The sequence below is a fragment of the Epinephelus lanceolatus genome, chromosome 12 (genome assembly GCF_041903045.1).
Source record: "Epinephelus lanceolatus isolate andai-2023 chromosome 12, ASM4190304v1, whole genome shotgun sequence".
Classification (NCBI taxonomy): Eukaryota; Metazoa; Chordata; class Actinopteri; order Perciformes; family Serranidae; genus Epinephelus; species Epinephelus lanceolatus.
Window position 1 is genome coordinate 24,097,347 of NC_135745.1, and position 17,119 is coordinate 24,114,465.

The following is a 17,119-nucleotide window of genomic DNA, read 5'->3' on the forward strand; positions in this document are numbered from 1 at the left end:
TTGTGACACATGAAACGCAGCTGAAAATATCCCAAAATGTTGTTAGAAAACAGGTTTTGTTGCAACAAACACAGCTGAAAATGTCCTGACATGTAGTTTAAAAAACAAAAGTCTTGACACAACAAACATGACGAAAAATGTCCAGACGTGACATTAAAAATACCTTGACACAACGTACTGTACACGGCAGAAAATGTTTCAATATGTCATTAAAAAATACCTGGTTTTGTAACCACAGAAGAGGCTAAAAATGTCCTGATGTGTTAAAAAAGAAAGAAAAAACTGTTTCGATGCCTCACAAACACAGCAGAAAATTTCCCGACATGTTGTCAAAAATACCCTGTTTTGTTGTTTGTCGGTCTTAACAATTGTCTGCTGCTTAGCAGACAGCTCACCTGGGTGTCATACCATCCACCGTCCCCTCCACCTCCTGCTGAGAAACTTAGCTCATAAATGTAATCTGAACCACATCACTTTGGAAATGTTGGTATGATGTGTATGAGACATACAAATGTAATTTATCTGAATGTATCTGTGGTGTGCAGAAATGTACAATGCCAACAGTTTATCCTGGTTTAAATAAAGTTGTTTTGAGCACCTGAGGGACTTTAGGAGTACGTTTACTATTTCTACTTTACTATTACTACGACCATACAATGTTTACGCCTAATAGGAGTCCCATGCAGTTTAGACTATCAGTGCATTTGAGACTAGAGGGAGAGAAATGGGATGGGGAGGAGAAGAGAACAAAAAGCAGGGAAGTCAGTTGTTTAGAGGTGAACATCATGGTGGTGTAATCAGAGGTTGCAGCCCTTCGGTGGTATTTTATCATGTAAATGACATTTTAATTCAGGCCAAAGGCAGGCCTGAGCAGAGAGTGGAACAACATGTGGGCTGCCGGTGCTTGTTTGTGTGGTGTTGTTTCATTTTGGGGGCATGCAGGGTCGTATTAGGTATTCCTAGCAGGGATACATGATGTTCTCAGAAGCTGACCTGCAGTTACTTGTTTTTGTTTTTCAAAGAGTCGAGAGTTATATCACGAGTGAACATGATCCCCATCAGCTTGTTAAACAACACTGAATCCACACACTGTGTTCTGTACATGACAACAGCTGAGATCAAACATTAGCATATAGACTGAGAAGAAAGCTGAATATAACGAGCAGGACGCGTCACATCTGTACCCCGACACTAAGATTAAGATCAAGTGTCAGCAGGAGACACAAATAGTGTTGTTGACAGTAACAGCTCAGTCATGTTGAGGGGAAGTTAAATGACTGAAAAATAACCAACAAACCTCAACTGGTTTTGTCCATTTGACCTGTGACTGCCTGTCATTGTGTCAGACAAGACTTTCTTAACCGTGAGAACCTGAACACAACAAGTCAGTATAGTGTTTGTGATGACATAGTCACAACTAGGGTCTCCATTTTTGTCCATTTGTTTTTAATTAATTTAGAATAATTAAGAGGCACATGCTCTGTGAAAACAGGTCCTGCTTTAACAGTCACGCCAGTGTTGATGAGCCACAGTGCAGTAACAGCTTGGTGTCGGCTGACCTCTGCTGGCTCTCATGTGTACTACAGATGCATAAACTGTCAGCATTTGTATTTAAAGGAGCACTCCACCTGTTTAAAATCTGACAAAATAAACCCAGTGATGTCATAGTGATGTCATCAGGGTAGTCTAAGCTTAAGCTTTAGAGGCTACATGTTTATAACAGAGTCTGCGGAGCTTGAAAGATGTGAACATGTACCAAAAGACACTAATGAGATGCATTATGGGACGTGAAGGATGCAGGATTTCTGGAGCTTGTCCACCGTGACATCACCCAAAGGAGCTCACTCAAACATACGAGTGATGCTCTGGACATGCAAAAGTTTTCCTTCCACTCCTCACAGACAACAGTCCCCCCTCTGGAAAGTTTCCCATCATCTGCTATTTCAACCAGTCTTGATCCAAAACAGTAATTTCTGGCGGACTTTAAACCACGGGTGCTGAGGCGGAGCAAAAGCCCTGGGTGCAGCAGACGCCTCTGTTCATCCATGAAGTGGTGCAGCAGTACAACATTTAAATGTAAAGTAATCAATAGACCAAGCAGCTCTAACAAAATGTTGTTTCTGGCGTATGCTCATCACACAAAGCAAAAACAGGCATGTATGAATTGAGGAGATGACATCATCGTTTCCCAAGCACTCCATTTTACATGTCCACACACACACACACACACACACACACACACACACACACACACACACACACAGTAGCTGGACTTTTTAAAAACCTGCACCGTAAAAGGTGGCTGCTGCTTAGCGAGTTCAAGTCAGGATATCTTGCCCTGTGCTGCATCACTTTTGACTCTTCTTTTTTTCATTATGTCTCTCTCAAGTCCTCTGATTTTATGGAAGTGCAACTGTAACTGAAATTTTGTGTCATAAGCTAGATGATTAGGACTTCAGTTGTGGCATTTGAATAATGTAAATGGAGTGTTTTCAGTACATAAAAGTCAGAAGTCTTCAAAGAATACAGTGAAATGACACAAATAATAGGACATAGGAGAGCGTTGTTCAGTTTGGCCCATGTTGAGATGAATGTGAGTGTTTGTGTGTGTGCACCTGGTGCTGCTAGAGAGTGTATGTTTTTGCTCAGTCCTGCCGGTTAAGTTAATAAAACTTGGTGATGGCCAAATGAAGCCTCATGGAGCATTTTCTATATTTTTTGAGCCCACTAGATGGTGCTTTTTGTTCAACAAAAGGTTGAAAGCACACTGAATTGCTGTTCTTTGAGCCTCTCTCCATCTAGTGGGCTCAGAAAATAAAGAAAATGCTTCATGAGGCTTCATTTGGCCATCACTATTAAAACCCCATTTTTCTGCACCATGAGTACTGCTGCTGTCTGGATGGTGTAACACAATACTCATAGTAGTGCCCCGTTAACATCTCTGCTCTCTCTGCCTGAACTTTTTTCCCAGCATCCCCGCATCCAGAAAGAGTCGCACTACATCAAGTTCCTGTGCTGTGACAACGAACACGCGATGTTGCTTTGGGTGAACTCCATCAGAATAGCCAAGGTCAGACTCGACACTGTGTGTAACACAAATCTCTTTAATGTGAGCAGTGATGGCAGAGAGTTTGAATATATATGTGTGTGTGTGTGTGTGTGTCCTCTGTCTGTGTGTTCAGTATGGGGCTGCCCTGTATAAGAACTACCAGGCTGCACTGAAGAGAACCTCTAGTTTTCAAACTCTCCACTCTGCTGCACATAAAGGTGAGTCTACAGGTTAGAACAGGGCCGGTATATAAAAAAACTCTGATCATGTCTCCACAAAATGTCCCCTTCAAGCACTGAATAAGCCAACAGCAGGCCCACAAAGGTGGTGTGTTATTATAAGCAATTTAAGGTTTTATTCAAAATAATCTTTAATGAGTTACAGAAGCAAATAGTTAGCATATGAGGTTAGAACTCTTGATGGAAGCATTATAAAATGTTTGCAATGTAAAGTATTCCTTTAAAATCAAAATTTTACCCTCTACATACTGGCCCAGGTCAGAGCACTGCCACTTTTGACCAACAGCAGTGGAGAAAACTGTAGGAACCAGGAACCTAAAGCAAAAATACAGAACAGGAATAGCACTACTAAAATCCACATTTCTGTAATTAAACCTAATTTAATTGTCTTTACAGACAGATGTAACATTAATGCCCCTCAGAGCAGCCCACGTCCGGGTCCAGCTCCACCCAAAATCACAAATGTTGAAGATGAGCCACCACCTGACTTCATCCCTCCTCCTCCTGGACACACGCAAGTTTGAGACACATCTTCACCTTCTGATGTGCATCATGGTTAACTTCAGTTAGCTGGATTTAGCCCATTTAGCCTCCCATGTGCACACGTCTGGACAAATATCCAACCTGGAGCCAATAATATGATGTCAGTAATGCACAAACATGTAGTAGTAGTAGTGTTACAAGACCATGATGCAAAGAAAATTAAAAAGCTTTTACTTATTCTCAGATGTATAATACTATTTATTTGGTTTTGGACAAAGTCCCTGCAAGGTATAATTTTTTTGCACCTGTTCAAGCAACTAGGAAAGACCCTAAAAATTAAGGTAAAGGTAGAAATTATTTTAGCAAAGGACACAGAACTATTGAGGATGTACAGTAAACATCTATCAGGGGAGGCCATGGCTGGTCTAAATCCTTGATAAGAAAGACAGAGATGTTGCACAGATCAACACTAGAGACACTAGTCATAGTATTAATTCAATGCCACTTTGACTGTGCTGCCACCTCCTGGTGTGATAGTACACCGCGGTGCATCAAAAATAAAGTCCAGAGTACCAACACATGTATATCAGGGTTGTGTTAAAGTTACCTCTTTCTACTCATCTTGATTCAGCATATTTATTACAACTTCCAGAGACAATCAGAGGCAACCGCTTTAATCCTTTTGAGATTCAAGAGTTTAGTGGGCAAATATTTTCAAACTACTTTTAAACACAGCTGCAATTGAATGGAATAAACTTCTAATATCTCTGAAAGTAATTGAAGCAATGAGGAATTAAAAGCAGGCTATAAAGAAACAGCCAGCAAATAGTCTCATAGCAGGGAACTTGCACAAATTAACTGAGTGATGTCCTTTTGTTTTACTTCTTTGGTGATTAAATGGATTCTGTATTTGCACCTGTCTATAGGTTTTTTAAAGATTTTTTCTATTATTATAGTGACGGAGAGAGACAATAACGGCAGGGGAGTGAAAGGGCAGATGGCATGCAGCAAAAGGCCAGACTCGAAACTCCACCTCTGTGATGAGTTCTTATCCATAGTCTGTATATTACCTATGGTAGATGGTGGTCGGCACAACCCTCAGTTTGGAGAAGCAGGCTAGAGTACTGCCATGGAAGGTGAGCAATGTGCTGCTGTGGATGACGGCAGCATCAAAACATATTTTAGCCACCTAAAAATCGGAATCAGTATAATTGTACCCCATAATTAGAATATTTTTGCTGCTTTACTTTACTGTCAGACAGCCCTTTCCGACTTCCCCATCTACGCTCTTGTCAGAGCCACCAGACTCCATTGACAAAAATTTCAGCTCGCCGAACCCGGGAGCTGCTGGTCTACCGCTGCCTCCATCACTTAGTTTGTGTTACAGTGTGACTTTGGTCAATCCAAACCGACTCTTTTAATTGTCCAAGACACACAATAACATAAACAGAGGGCTTTCACATCAGGGACCCAGGCATGGAATACATTTCATTTTATAAGTGTGAACACTGTGTACCGTACTCGGGCACAGGTGGTCTCAAGTACTATTAATATGTACTCTCCTACATTACCCCTCTGGTGTGAACACCAACTATACCAAAACTCGGAAGCAGGCTGTTATTTGACACAACTGCAAGGAGTTTTTACCGGTAATAAAACAGTCAAGAGAAGAGACAAGATGAGACGGGACGAGGCTGTAACAAGCTGCCACTAGTGCAGCACCATCTTGAGAAGAATATAATGCTAATGCCTCTGTATCAAACTGCAAGAGCAAAGCTTTGCCTACTCCACAGGTAGTGATGGCCAAATGAAGCCTCATGAAGCATTTTCTGTATATTCTGAGCCCACTTGATGGCACTTATTGTTCAACAAAAGGTTGAAAATACACTGAATTGCCATTCTTTGAGCCTCTCTCTTTAAACCCAGAGCACCATCTAGTGGGCTCGTCATGAGGCTTCATTTGGCCATCACTACTTCACAGGCCCCTGCAGATGACAGTCCCTGAGGCAGTAGTGTCGTCTGCAGCAAACTTTTCTTCACTGTAGCTTAGCAAAAATGTCATATAGATGATGACGCAAGTGTACTCGGGTACGGAACAACATTGCTAATGTGAGAGTGGAGTGGAGGGTGGTAAATGGTACTCATGCATGGAGGGCATTAATCGGACCTGAAATGAAAAAGCCCTAAATGATCGAGGCAGCAGCTCCCATGTCTGGCTTTGAAGAGAGCCATGTAACAGCTTCAGCTCCTCGTCAGAAATCGCTGTCTGACGGGAGAGTTAAGTGCTGAAAATATTCTCAAGATAGCAAACACTGTGGCCCCCATCAACAGCAGTATGTGGTGTTACTCTTGCCTGCTTCGCCAGACTGGGGGCGTGCTGACTGACATCTACTGTAGGTAATACACTGACTATGAATGAGCACCTCATACAACCCCACTTGAAAAGATCCATACTATCCTTTATAGGTCCCTTTAATGGTACACACTCTACCCAGTGAGCTAGCGATGGCCAGGTGAAGCAGTATTATGTGTATTTTATGATGTTTTATGTGAAATAAATCTGTCAAACTTTACGACACACAAAACACACAGCTGTGTTCATTGTTTCAATGAGCTGTTTATTACAAAAAGACTGTACATAAATTTCAATGAACACATCATATGTACAAACTGAGAGGAGAAGACAAATATTGGATTCTGTTCCCATGAACATTTAAGTTACTGATTTTTTTTTCCCCCCCCATGTTTCTCATTAAGAAAACACACATCAAAGAAAGGCGCCTTGACCTGTGATGCCCTGAAATGCTAAACGTTAAGTGGTAAACATTACAAAGTTCTGCACGTCAGTGGTTGTCTCATGATTTCTCTCTGAAAAAAGTATAAATAAATCCTTTACGTACAAACTGCTAGCGAGCCTTCCTCAGCAGTCTCCGACACACAAAAACAAGTTGAATGCAAAGCTAGAAATACGCTAGGTAGAAAAAGTTGTTTTCTCACAAAAAATTACCTCATGATGGAAAAAATACAATCAAGAATGGGATGTAGTGGCAAATCATTCACTGTAATGACGATACTTTCATGCACAATGAATACTGTTCATATGACCGAGTCGTTGTCTTTTCTGATCTGTGTGGAAACCTGAAAATGTTACCGCTGGATAAAATCCCCCTCACAACATCAGGAAGTCTGTGTCATTTCAAAATAAAAGTTTGTGTTCAATGCCCATTACTCCCAAAGTACATATGATTATGTTTGTTTATGTGACTTGTTACAAGCATCTGAGATAAACATTAGCTTCAGTGGTATCTGACAGCGGGTTTTAATGCCGGGTTCAGACTACAGGATATCAGCCTGATTTTAGCCTGACGCAGCTGTCCTTCGGTGTCAGCTCAGATCGTGAACGACAGTGAGTGACGTTTGCGATAATAAATCGTTTTATCCTGTGTAGTGCGTCGTAGTCGACAACAACCAACGCCATGTCTGGGACACCTCACAGCATTCCAACAGAAAGACTAGCATGTTTGATTTTCTTTTTCTTTCTTCTTCCACGACTCTTTCCATCACAGCCATCACTTTGACCAATAAGAACACAGCGATGTGCCACTGTAGACAACTGTGAGGCAACAATACCCCAACCTTTTGGATATGTCCTCTTGAGATGTTACCACACAGAGTAAAAAAGGAAAAATGCTGGCATGAAACAGCAGCGACACTTCAGCAACCTGATGAGTACTGCAGTTAGCATCAAGCTAGCAAAGAGTGCTAATTCACCATAATAATCCCAAATGGTGTCTAAACCTTTACTTAGAACAACTACAGAGGGTACCAACTTTATTTGAAACTTCATTAGACACAGGCCTTTATTTCTCATTCCCTCTGTATGTTTCTACTTTTAATCCCTTCCTGTTTGCCCTGTTAAATTTAACGCATCATGCTGTCATTTCAAACTCAACACTTCCTGTCTCCATTTGAAATTAAAAGCCCCTCATCCCTTCGGTGGAGAGAATCCCTTCATTTTCTAAACAGGCTTTTATTGTGAAACACTTGCAGGAATTTGTTGCGGAGAATTCAGTCACTTGCACGGTACTTCAAATATAGCTCCTGTCATCTGACGGCACTTTTTACGTTACTACAAAAACAGTTTGGCTGGGACATGAACAGCCACAGTGACTAAAACATAGATATTAATAATACCTAAATACCAGACACTGAGATGGCACCTATTCATTCCACTGGAATTGCTCGTCTGGCACGTACACCTGCCTTCTGTTGTATATGGCCCACTGAATATGCACAGTAGTGATTCTCCTGTTGGCCGGGGCCACAAGTTCCTGCTTGGCTCATAGAGTTTACACTGTGATGACGACAGATTTTTAAATCGCTTTTCTTGGCTTGAGGAAAGTTTTACAAATATAAAACCAGCATGGCTCAAAAATTCAGAATATAAAGAGTCGTACTTGACCTTGTTTGTAGTTTGAGGTGTCCTGTCAACAGCTTTACAGACAAGTCTTTTACAATGGCGGTCTGTGGGGGAAAAAAAGCTTTTATGGCTGCAATACTACTAGTAATAATAGGACAAGAACACTAGACATCACACACGTCATGTAAGATGACTGGTCGTGGACTAACTTGTAGTCTGTCACGCCAGGCAAGATTTTATGACTCTGTAATCACCTCATCCGACATAGTGATCGTCAGGACGGGCAAACATGTCGTGTAGTCTGAACCCGGCATCACTTGCACCAACAATCACTTTGCAAGAACAGGCATCTTATTTTACAAAAGTAGTAGAAATCAGAAGAGAAGTCTTCATATATCGGCACTGTTTTTAAGACCTCAGGATTGCAATTCATTCCTTCACTGCAGTTGGCAGGTGTCATTCATACGCAGCACAGACTGTTTATCTGTGTGTAGACAGACAAAACATACTGTAAGCAGCAGACTGAATCGAGCTTTAGTACATTACCACTGGGTTGCCTACATTCACTAAAATGCAGAGGTGATTGAATCTGATATATGTTCACCCTCTGGAACAAAGTAATGAGACTAAACTCCCTTGTTACATTTCTGCAGTTTGTAGCGCAGTCTTGGTTTGAGGTTGTTTGGGTTGGTGATTATGGTTATTGAGCACCAATGTAAAGCACCACACCAGCAACCACTGAAAGAACAAGTGTAAAGGTTAGTTGACACTTCTGGATCACAACTCTTGTGTAAAAATCAAAGCAATGACGGAAATCATTAAGTCATCACAGTCATCACAGTTGTTGATAACTAATCAGTGCAGCTATTCCGACACAATGGAAAACAACATGAAACATACAGGTTAGTCCTTCCTCTGCTTCACATCTCGAAGCAATCTCAAAGCTCTGCTACAGTAGCTGGACAGCATCACTGAATATAGTGATCAAAATGATATAGTTGTGACTGAACATAGAAAAATGTTTATACACGGCCACTTTGCCCTCGATAAAGTTAAAATGGCACTGTGAGTGATGGATAAAATTAATATTCAAGTAAAAAAAAGAAACAAAATGTAAAACATCCAATCTTGGCATCACCTCCACTGACGCTGATGGAAACTCACAGGTGAAACACACTAACTGACAAATGTACTGTACTGGCAGCGTCTCACGTTACAGTTTATATACAAGTTAGAGAACAGAAAGAAACTCCACCAGAAAGAAGAAACTTGTCTTTTTTTGTAATGCATTCTATACACTCAGTTCACCCTTTTTAACAGCATCAGCTGTGGAAGCCCATTTCTGCCAGTGTGATCCAAGAAAAAGATCCTGTCAGTCAGTACGATGAGAAACTTTCTCAAAATAATGACTTGCATATCTCAATGACTTTGAGAGGCTAAGCTCTTTTTAAAAGTTTTCATATATTTTTTGAAATATTACCTCATTATTTTGAGATACTAATTAATTATTTTGGGATACTTATTATCTCAGCATACGATCTCATTTTGAGATACTAACTTGTTATTTTTGAGATACTACATTGTTATTTTGAAAGACTAATTAATTATTTTGAGATACTAATTAATTATTTTGGGATTCAACTTATTATGAGATATAACCTCATTATCTTTGAGATCGTACCTCATTATTTTTGAGCTATTACCTCGTTATTTTGAGATACTTCCTCATTATCTTGAGGAACTAATTCAATATTTTTGAGATAATAACTCGATAATCATTATTTTGGGATTCAACTTATTATAAGATATATCCTCATTGTCTTTGAGATATTCCCTCATTTTGAGATACTACCTCATTATTTTGAGATACTAATTCATTATTTGGAATGCTAACTTGCTATACTATAGATACTAACTCATTATTTTGAGATACTATCTCATTATTTTGAATCTAATTTATTATTTTGAGATATTACCTCATTTTGAGATACTACCTTGTTATTTTGAGATACTTATTCATTATTTGGAATACGAACTTGTTATCTTGAGACTCAAACTCATTATTTTGAGATACTAAAGAATTATTCTGAGACTCTACATCATTATTTTGAGATGCTACCTCGTTATTTTGAGATACTACCTCGTTAGCTTGAGATATTTCCTCCTTTTTTTGAGATACTTACTCATTTTGAGATACTGCCTCATTATTTTGGGATACTAGCTCGTTATTTTGAGATACTACCTCATTATTTTTGAGATAGTAATTTAATATTTTGAGATACTGACTTATTATTTTGATATACTACATTGTTATTTTGAGAAAGCAACTCATTATTTTGAGATACTAATTTGTAATTTTGAGATACTACCTCATTATTTTGATACTAGTTCATTATTTTGAGAAACTAATTCAACTTTCGAGATACTACCTCATTATTTTGATACTAGTTCATTATTTTGAGAAACTAATTCAACTTTCGAGATACTACCTCATTATTTTGATACTAGTTCATTATTTTGAGATACTACCTCATTATTTTTGAGACTCTCATTTCCACTACAAAGTCATTATTATGCAAAACTACCTTGGTATTTTGAGATACTACTTCATAATTTCAAGATACTAAGTCATTTTTTTTGAGATATTAAGACATTTTTTAAGACAATAACTTTATTTTGAGAAAGTTTCTCATTATAATGACTCACAGGGTCTTTTTCTGGCGGAAATGGTCTTCCATACATCCCCACCAACACAGAGCATAGTCAATACACAACTCAAGGTTGCTTTTGTTCCCCCTTTAACATCTTGTGATTCGGACATCGACGGCATTGAACATTCAGTCGTGTCCTAATGCACTTGTTGATGTCTGTTTGTCCTTTTAATTTTTTTTGTATAAGGTAAGATGGATGTTTTTGAAAGGAGGGAAGGGTTGGTCTGCTGGTCTACAGTGCAAATAAACGGGTAGGAGCGTCTGCACACCATTTTATCTAAAGAATGCTACATTGCCTCATCTATTGATGAAATCCTAGTAATACTTCACTGTCTGGATCTACTGCATACTGTAAATACTGGACATGTTGGCTGCACATACACCAATTAACACTAAATCTAGATTTACTTGGCATTCTTTGAAATTATTCTGTAATTTCTTGTGAGGCAAAATGTGACTGTTATAGTTTGAAAAGTGCTACCCAACCACCACGATGTAACAGCGGCAGCATAAAGGCCTTTATCTCCTCCCTTTCGTCCACAGTGTAAACTAACAGACCCCGGTCTGAAGCTTCAGCACCCTCCTTCTTTGTGCGACACTTTTATCTTTTTTTATTTATTTTTTTCTTGAGCATAACAAAACCGTGCAAGCACAAGCCCCCCCAAAAGAAAAACCATTTGTAAATCCACCATGGCAATTCATTAAAAATGGGGGCTGTATGAGCTGCAGTTGCTGGACCGCACACATCTGTACATCTTCACGGTTTTACCTCTGTTCAAAACTGCAGTGCCATTCTGGGTGTTTTTTTAATTTTTTAGTCAGCATAGTGCATGATCGACTCGACGTAGTTTCCTGGGAAGAGTCCGGTGACGCCGTTACAGACACCTTCGAACCAGCCGTCATCGTTTTTCTTGATTATGTAGATGATGGCTCCTTCCATGAAGGACAGCTCATCCTCCTTGTCCTTGCTGTAGTCATAGATGGCCACAACTGGGAGAAATAACAGAAAGTTGTCATTACAAACCAAATTTACAGGGCGGCTCCATTGTTAGTATGAGGTTCCTACATCGTTCTGTAGTTTTCCAGTAGTGTTTCTTATGTATTCAAATCTGAAAATTCAAATTTTGGTCGAAGTACATATCTTTCAGCGTCAAAATGCTATTTTTCTGAGCCCTTCTGAAAACTTTCTCCCACATGACCTGACGCAGGTTTCCACATGATGTTGCTGCTACATATAAACCCACATATTGACTGTGTTTACAAGGTCTTTAGTATCCCGGTTTTGAGGCTTATCCCGGCTTTGAGCATATCCGGGATATGATGTTTACATGGAACACAGAGAAACCTGGTTATTCATATCCCTGTATACATGATAAATACCAGTAACCCGTTTTCTGATCACTGCGCCCTATCTGCGCAGGCGTGTGTTACGTCTTTTACGTCTTTTGTTTACAACAGATTGAGCGGGAAATGTGATATATTTATTATATTTACAAGTAAGACAAAAATGAGACCTCTGTGGCTTCTAGGGGCTTAGCGTTAGTAAATACTCACGTCACATTACAGCTATGGCTCATCCACTTCATCTTCAGCAATGGGAGGAGAGAGTGACAACAAATATTGAATACGTCACCAATTTTGATAGGCATTCGGCTGTTACTGCCACCGCACAATACAAGGCAACAGTGGATGAAAAGACGTAGCCGTGACTGGTGGGAGAGGATCGTTCTCATGGAGTTTACAGATTCAGAGTGGAGAGAAAACTTCAGAATGAGTAGGGCATCCTTCAGCCGGCTGTGTGACGTAGGTTGAATGGTTGAACCATTCATGAAACCGGGATAAGGTGCATACATGCTCCAGTATCCCGGCTTCTATCAGAGTACTCCAGGTGGCAAAACTGGGTTTCTTGAAACCGGGAAAAGGGCATAACCCGGTTTCTGAATTCGGGATATGGCGTTTACATGCACAAACACAAAAACGGGATACTTAAAAAATCCAATCAAAACCGGGATACTAAAGACCTTGTAAACACAGTCATTGTCACTGTGAATGCCACATTAGCTCTGCCGAAAATCACACAACAACACAAACAAACTAAACAAGCAAGTCGGCGGTAGACCAGCAACTCCTGTGTGCTGTGAGGTAAAATTACTGGTTTTCTCAATGGAGTCTGGTGGCTTTGAAGACAGCAATATAATGGCTTCAGTTCCCCCTTGGAAAGAGCTGTCAGACGGCAAGGTGAAGCCATGAAATAATCTAAATACAGTGTACACTTAAACTGATGTTGTTGTTTTTTGGTTGGTCCTTTTTTTAAGTGGCTTAAACATGTTCTGCTGCTGCTCCCGTCCACAGCCACCAGACTCTTTTGACAGAAACAGTAATTTTGCCTCGCAGAACACAAGGAGTTTCTGGTCTACCGCTGCCTCTGATCAGTTAGTTAGTGTTATTCAGCCTTTCCCATAGAATAGGAATCTATGTATGTATGATGGTAGCTTTTTTTTTTTTGCCTGTGTCTTTGCTAAGTTAACACTCTTCTCAACCCCCATGCATCCACTGTCAGTGAACGGCGTGTGTGCAAGGTGAAGGCATCAGCGCAGATGGCCCTGCCCTTAAAATAGTTTTTTTTTAATATTTAAGATCAAGTAAAGTGGAAAACTGTCACTAACCTTTCTCTAAATAAACCTTGGGGGCCCAGTGGGGGTCTCCGTCAGCGTAGGGATCGCTGTAATGAACCACTGCGGCCTCCTCTTCCTCATAGTCCACAGGTGGAGGAGGAGGAGGGGGAGAGGGCTCCTCAAACACACCCATGTCCTCTGGGGGAGGCGGAGGAGGCGGGGCGGGGCTGTCTGTTACTGAAAGAGGACAAACAGTGAAGGAGATTTAGAATCAGACAAGACGGGAAAATTAAATGAGAAAAAAGCAAGAGAGAGTGCACAGATAATGTGTTTGCTGCTGGAGATACATTTTGAAATGTACTGCAGTGACAGATGAGGTCAGGAGAGCAGAGTGTGTGTTTATATTCCATTCCCAAAATTCAATACTTTTCCACAATCTCTTGTATTTATTTATTGGCTGGATTGGGTCAGAGTGCAACATGGAAAAGCAATCTGTTATAAGAATTTGATCCTATAACTATCTTCAGCAACAACAAATGTCACCATGTAGAGGGACAATGAGACTATACTTCAGTGATAACTAGCATCAATTTTTAGATTTAAACGAGTGTACGTATTATCATGTCACCTGTTTCATATTGACAACCATCACCTAGACCAGGATCGTTCAACTACACTGAACAAAAATATAAACGCAACACTTTTGTTTTTGCTCCCATTTTTCATGAGCTGAACTCAAAGATCTAAAACATTTTCTATACACACAAAAGACCATTTCCCACAAATACTGTTCACAAATCTGTCTAAATCTGTGTTAGTGAGCACTTCTCCTTTGCCGAGATAATCCATCCCACCTCACAGGTGTGGCATATCAAGATGCTGATTAGAGAGCATGATTATTGCACAGGTGTGGCTGGCCACAATAAAAGGCCACTCTAAAATGGTCTTTTGTGTATATAGAAAATGTTTTAGATCTTTGAGTCCAGCTCATGAAAAATGGGAGCAAAAACAAAAGTGCTGCGTTTATTTTTGTTCAGTATATGTTGTTCAACGGGCCACATTTTCAGAAAGCAAAGGGCCTGGTGGGGTTGGACATCTCCCTTCTCATTATGTATTTACACTTGACTCAACGCGCCACCACACTTTCAAAACTTCTTTTTCTCTACATCGCAATTTACATTAACTATTTTTACATTAGTACAACCTGTTAAGCACAGGGTGCATCTAGCAGCTGGTGGGAACGTGCAGCACCTGATTCGTCCTTGTTTAGAAGGAATACGCTGGCAATCCAGGGACTCAACAATGGTCTTTATTTACCACAACCAGGAAGGGACAGCAGTATTTAAAATAGTTGGATAGGATGTGTTGGAAATATCAGGATATACATATATGTGTGTGTGTGTGTGTGTGTGTGTGTGTGGTTTGTTCATACAAATGCACACCAGTCTACATAAAGGGAACAGAGGAACTTCTTGCTTGCTGCTTTGGAGGTCTGCACAGACTAACGCAGCCATAAAGTGACACATGATCAACCTAGGGCTGCTGGGAAATGGTGTTCTTAAGAGATAACAAGGAGTTTATTACACAACCTCTACCTACAACCTCTGTCCTGTCTGCTGTCAAAGTTTCACTGAATTTTCATCACAACCGCTAGCGATGGCCAAATGAAGCCCCATGAAGCTTTTTCTTTATTTTCTGAGCCCACTACATGGCACTCATGGTTTAAAGCGAGAGGCTCAAAGAATGGCAATTCAGTGTGCTTTCAACCTTTTGTTGAACAAAAAGCGCCACCTAGTGGGCTCAGAAAATCAAGAAAATGCTTCATGAGGCTTCATTTGGCCATCACTAACGGCCGCTGGTCTCAGCAATATTTTTTACAGAAATAGTTGGTGTCAATGGTTTATTTTTGGCTAAATTTTAAATGAGACATGTAGAAAAAAGTGATTTTGAAGCTTAGATATGGCTACGTTTCCTTGAAGGAACTGTTCATCACACATGATGCATTCATGGATCATTGGAAATTTAAAAATCCGAAGATAACAATTTCTGTTTTAACAATGTCTGTCTGTGATAAATGGTGAAATTTTAATTTATTTATTTATTTATTTTTAAGAGAAAATATGCCTTTCAAACAAACTGGTGGGTTGTGGGGTTCAGGGATGGAGATACAATCGCTCAGCAGGTTTGGGGGATTTATTGTGGCAAAATGTCAGTTATTCACATGATTTTCTTCTTCAGGTTTTTGTAAATTGTATTTATTTGTACATAGAACTGATCGGCGCGAGGGCTGTCAAATATGCCTGACGTAGACCAAGAGAAACCTTCAGGAATCTTGTAACTGTGAAGACTTCAGTGTTTAAATGTTCACTAGAGGGCAGCTTAGGGCCGTTTCTACTCTCATCCTACAGCATCTACGCAACTACTACTACTACTTGGATTTGAGAAATACTTTTGTGGAAATATTAAATGTATTTAGTTACTGACCTAACTCCCACTCTTGGCTTTGACACAACTTACAAATATGTGGAAGCAGGGGGAGCATATTCTATCATTGATCATTTATATCATACCTAATATAGCCTTTATATAGTTTAAAATACATATCAGTGTTTTTTCTTCTCAAATTTGCCTGCAGCTCTTGGAAAACCAGACACTGAAACACTGCAGATCGCAAGCTGTCCAGGACACTTGGCGCAGCGCTGTGTCCAATGTGAACAGTCCAATCGGTTAACATGGGCGCCGAAAACAAGTGGGCAACGCTCCATGGAAAATTGGCTCACTTTGAAGCACTTCTGCATCAAATGTGAACCCAGTGTTACTTTTAGACATTCACAAAGTTTGATTTGTATTTTAGTTTTCCCCTGAGAAATTAGCAGTGGCATTTTGAGTGCACACTTGAAAAATAAACACCCCGAGTATTCCCTTGAGACAGTTTTGTGTGTGTTTACTCATACAGCTCGGGTGCTTATGTGTCTGAAGGCTAAAAGTTCAGCAGAAAAAGACCCATCGTCTCCTTCTGCGTGTTCACACAAGTACGAGGTGGTATATTGGGCAGATCTGTGTTTTACTCCAAGTGCAATTTTAAAAGCTTGACTTGGCCCTGACACACTGATCCACTGGTGCTACAGTCTTCAGTCCTTTAAACACATTTGTGCTCAAGATATGAGCGTCCTCCTGGAGCGAGTCTCCCTGCAGGCTTACACCCACAAGTTCAGGGATAAAAGAAAAGCTGCACCTCTTATCTAACTAATTCATAAGCCTGCTCCTGAATTAAACAAACTGCAATAATGCACCAGAGGTCTGAATTTAAAGCATCTCTTCAATTCCAATCTGCTTACGTACCTTTTTTTTTACTGGTCTAACAACTGACTTCAAATCTGTTTAAGCATTAAGAGCAGAAAAAGCTTCAATATATAACAATAGCTGTCTTAGATTTTATTGGTCCAATCCATTACAACCCTTTAAGGTCTGTGTAAACCCCAGCATACATTACATTTAGCTGGAGTCTGCTGTGTAGTTGGCAAGAGGTATATCTTATCAATCATTCTCAAGGAAAAAAACTGTAATAATAGTAAATTACAACTGAGGCAGACAGAAAAAGG

General features: G+C 40.0%; 2 protein-coding genes across 5 annotated transcripts in view; one reads left to right on the forward strand and one right to left on the reverse strand.

Annotated features, from left to right (window-relative positions):
• Window positions 1-6,236, forward strand: part of LOC117271563 (amyloid beta A4 precursor protein-binding family B member 1-interacting protein-like) — a 33,715-nt gene extending 27,479 nt beyond the window's left edge. The window contains exons 11-13 of the mRNA XM_033649824.2: window positions 2,972-3,070; window positions 3,183-3,267; window positions 3,685-6,236. Of these exons, the coding sequence (XP_033505715.2) occupies window positions 2,972-3,070; window positions 3,183-3,267; window positions 3,685-3,812 (312 nt within the window). The 3' untranslated portion in view covers window positions 3,813-6,236. The remainder of the gene's footprint in view (window positions 1-2,971; window positions 3,071-3,182; window positions 3,268-3,684) is intronic.
• A 3,214-nt stretch (window positions 6,237-9,450) lies between these two features.
• LOC117271562 (abl interactor 1-like) overlaps window positions 9,451-17,119 on the reverse strand; it is a 47,867-nt gene continuing 40,198 nt past the window's right edge. For all 4 annotated transcript variants that reach the window (XM_033649823.2, XM_033649821.2, XM_033649822.2 and 1 more), the window contains 2 exons: window positions 13,569-13,754; window positions 9,451-11,892 (listed from right to left, as the gene is read on the reverse strand). In XM_033649823.2, the coding sequence (XP_033505714.1) occupies window positions 11,717-11,892; window positions 13,569-13,754 (362 nt within the window). In that variant the 3' untranslated portion in view covers window positions 9,451-11,716. The remainder of the gene's footprint in view (window positions 11,893-13,568; window positions 13,755-17,119) is intronic.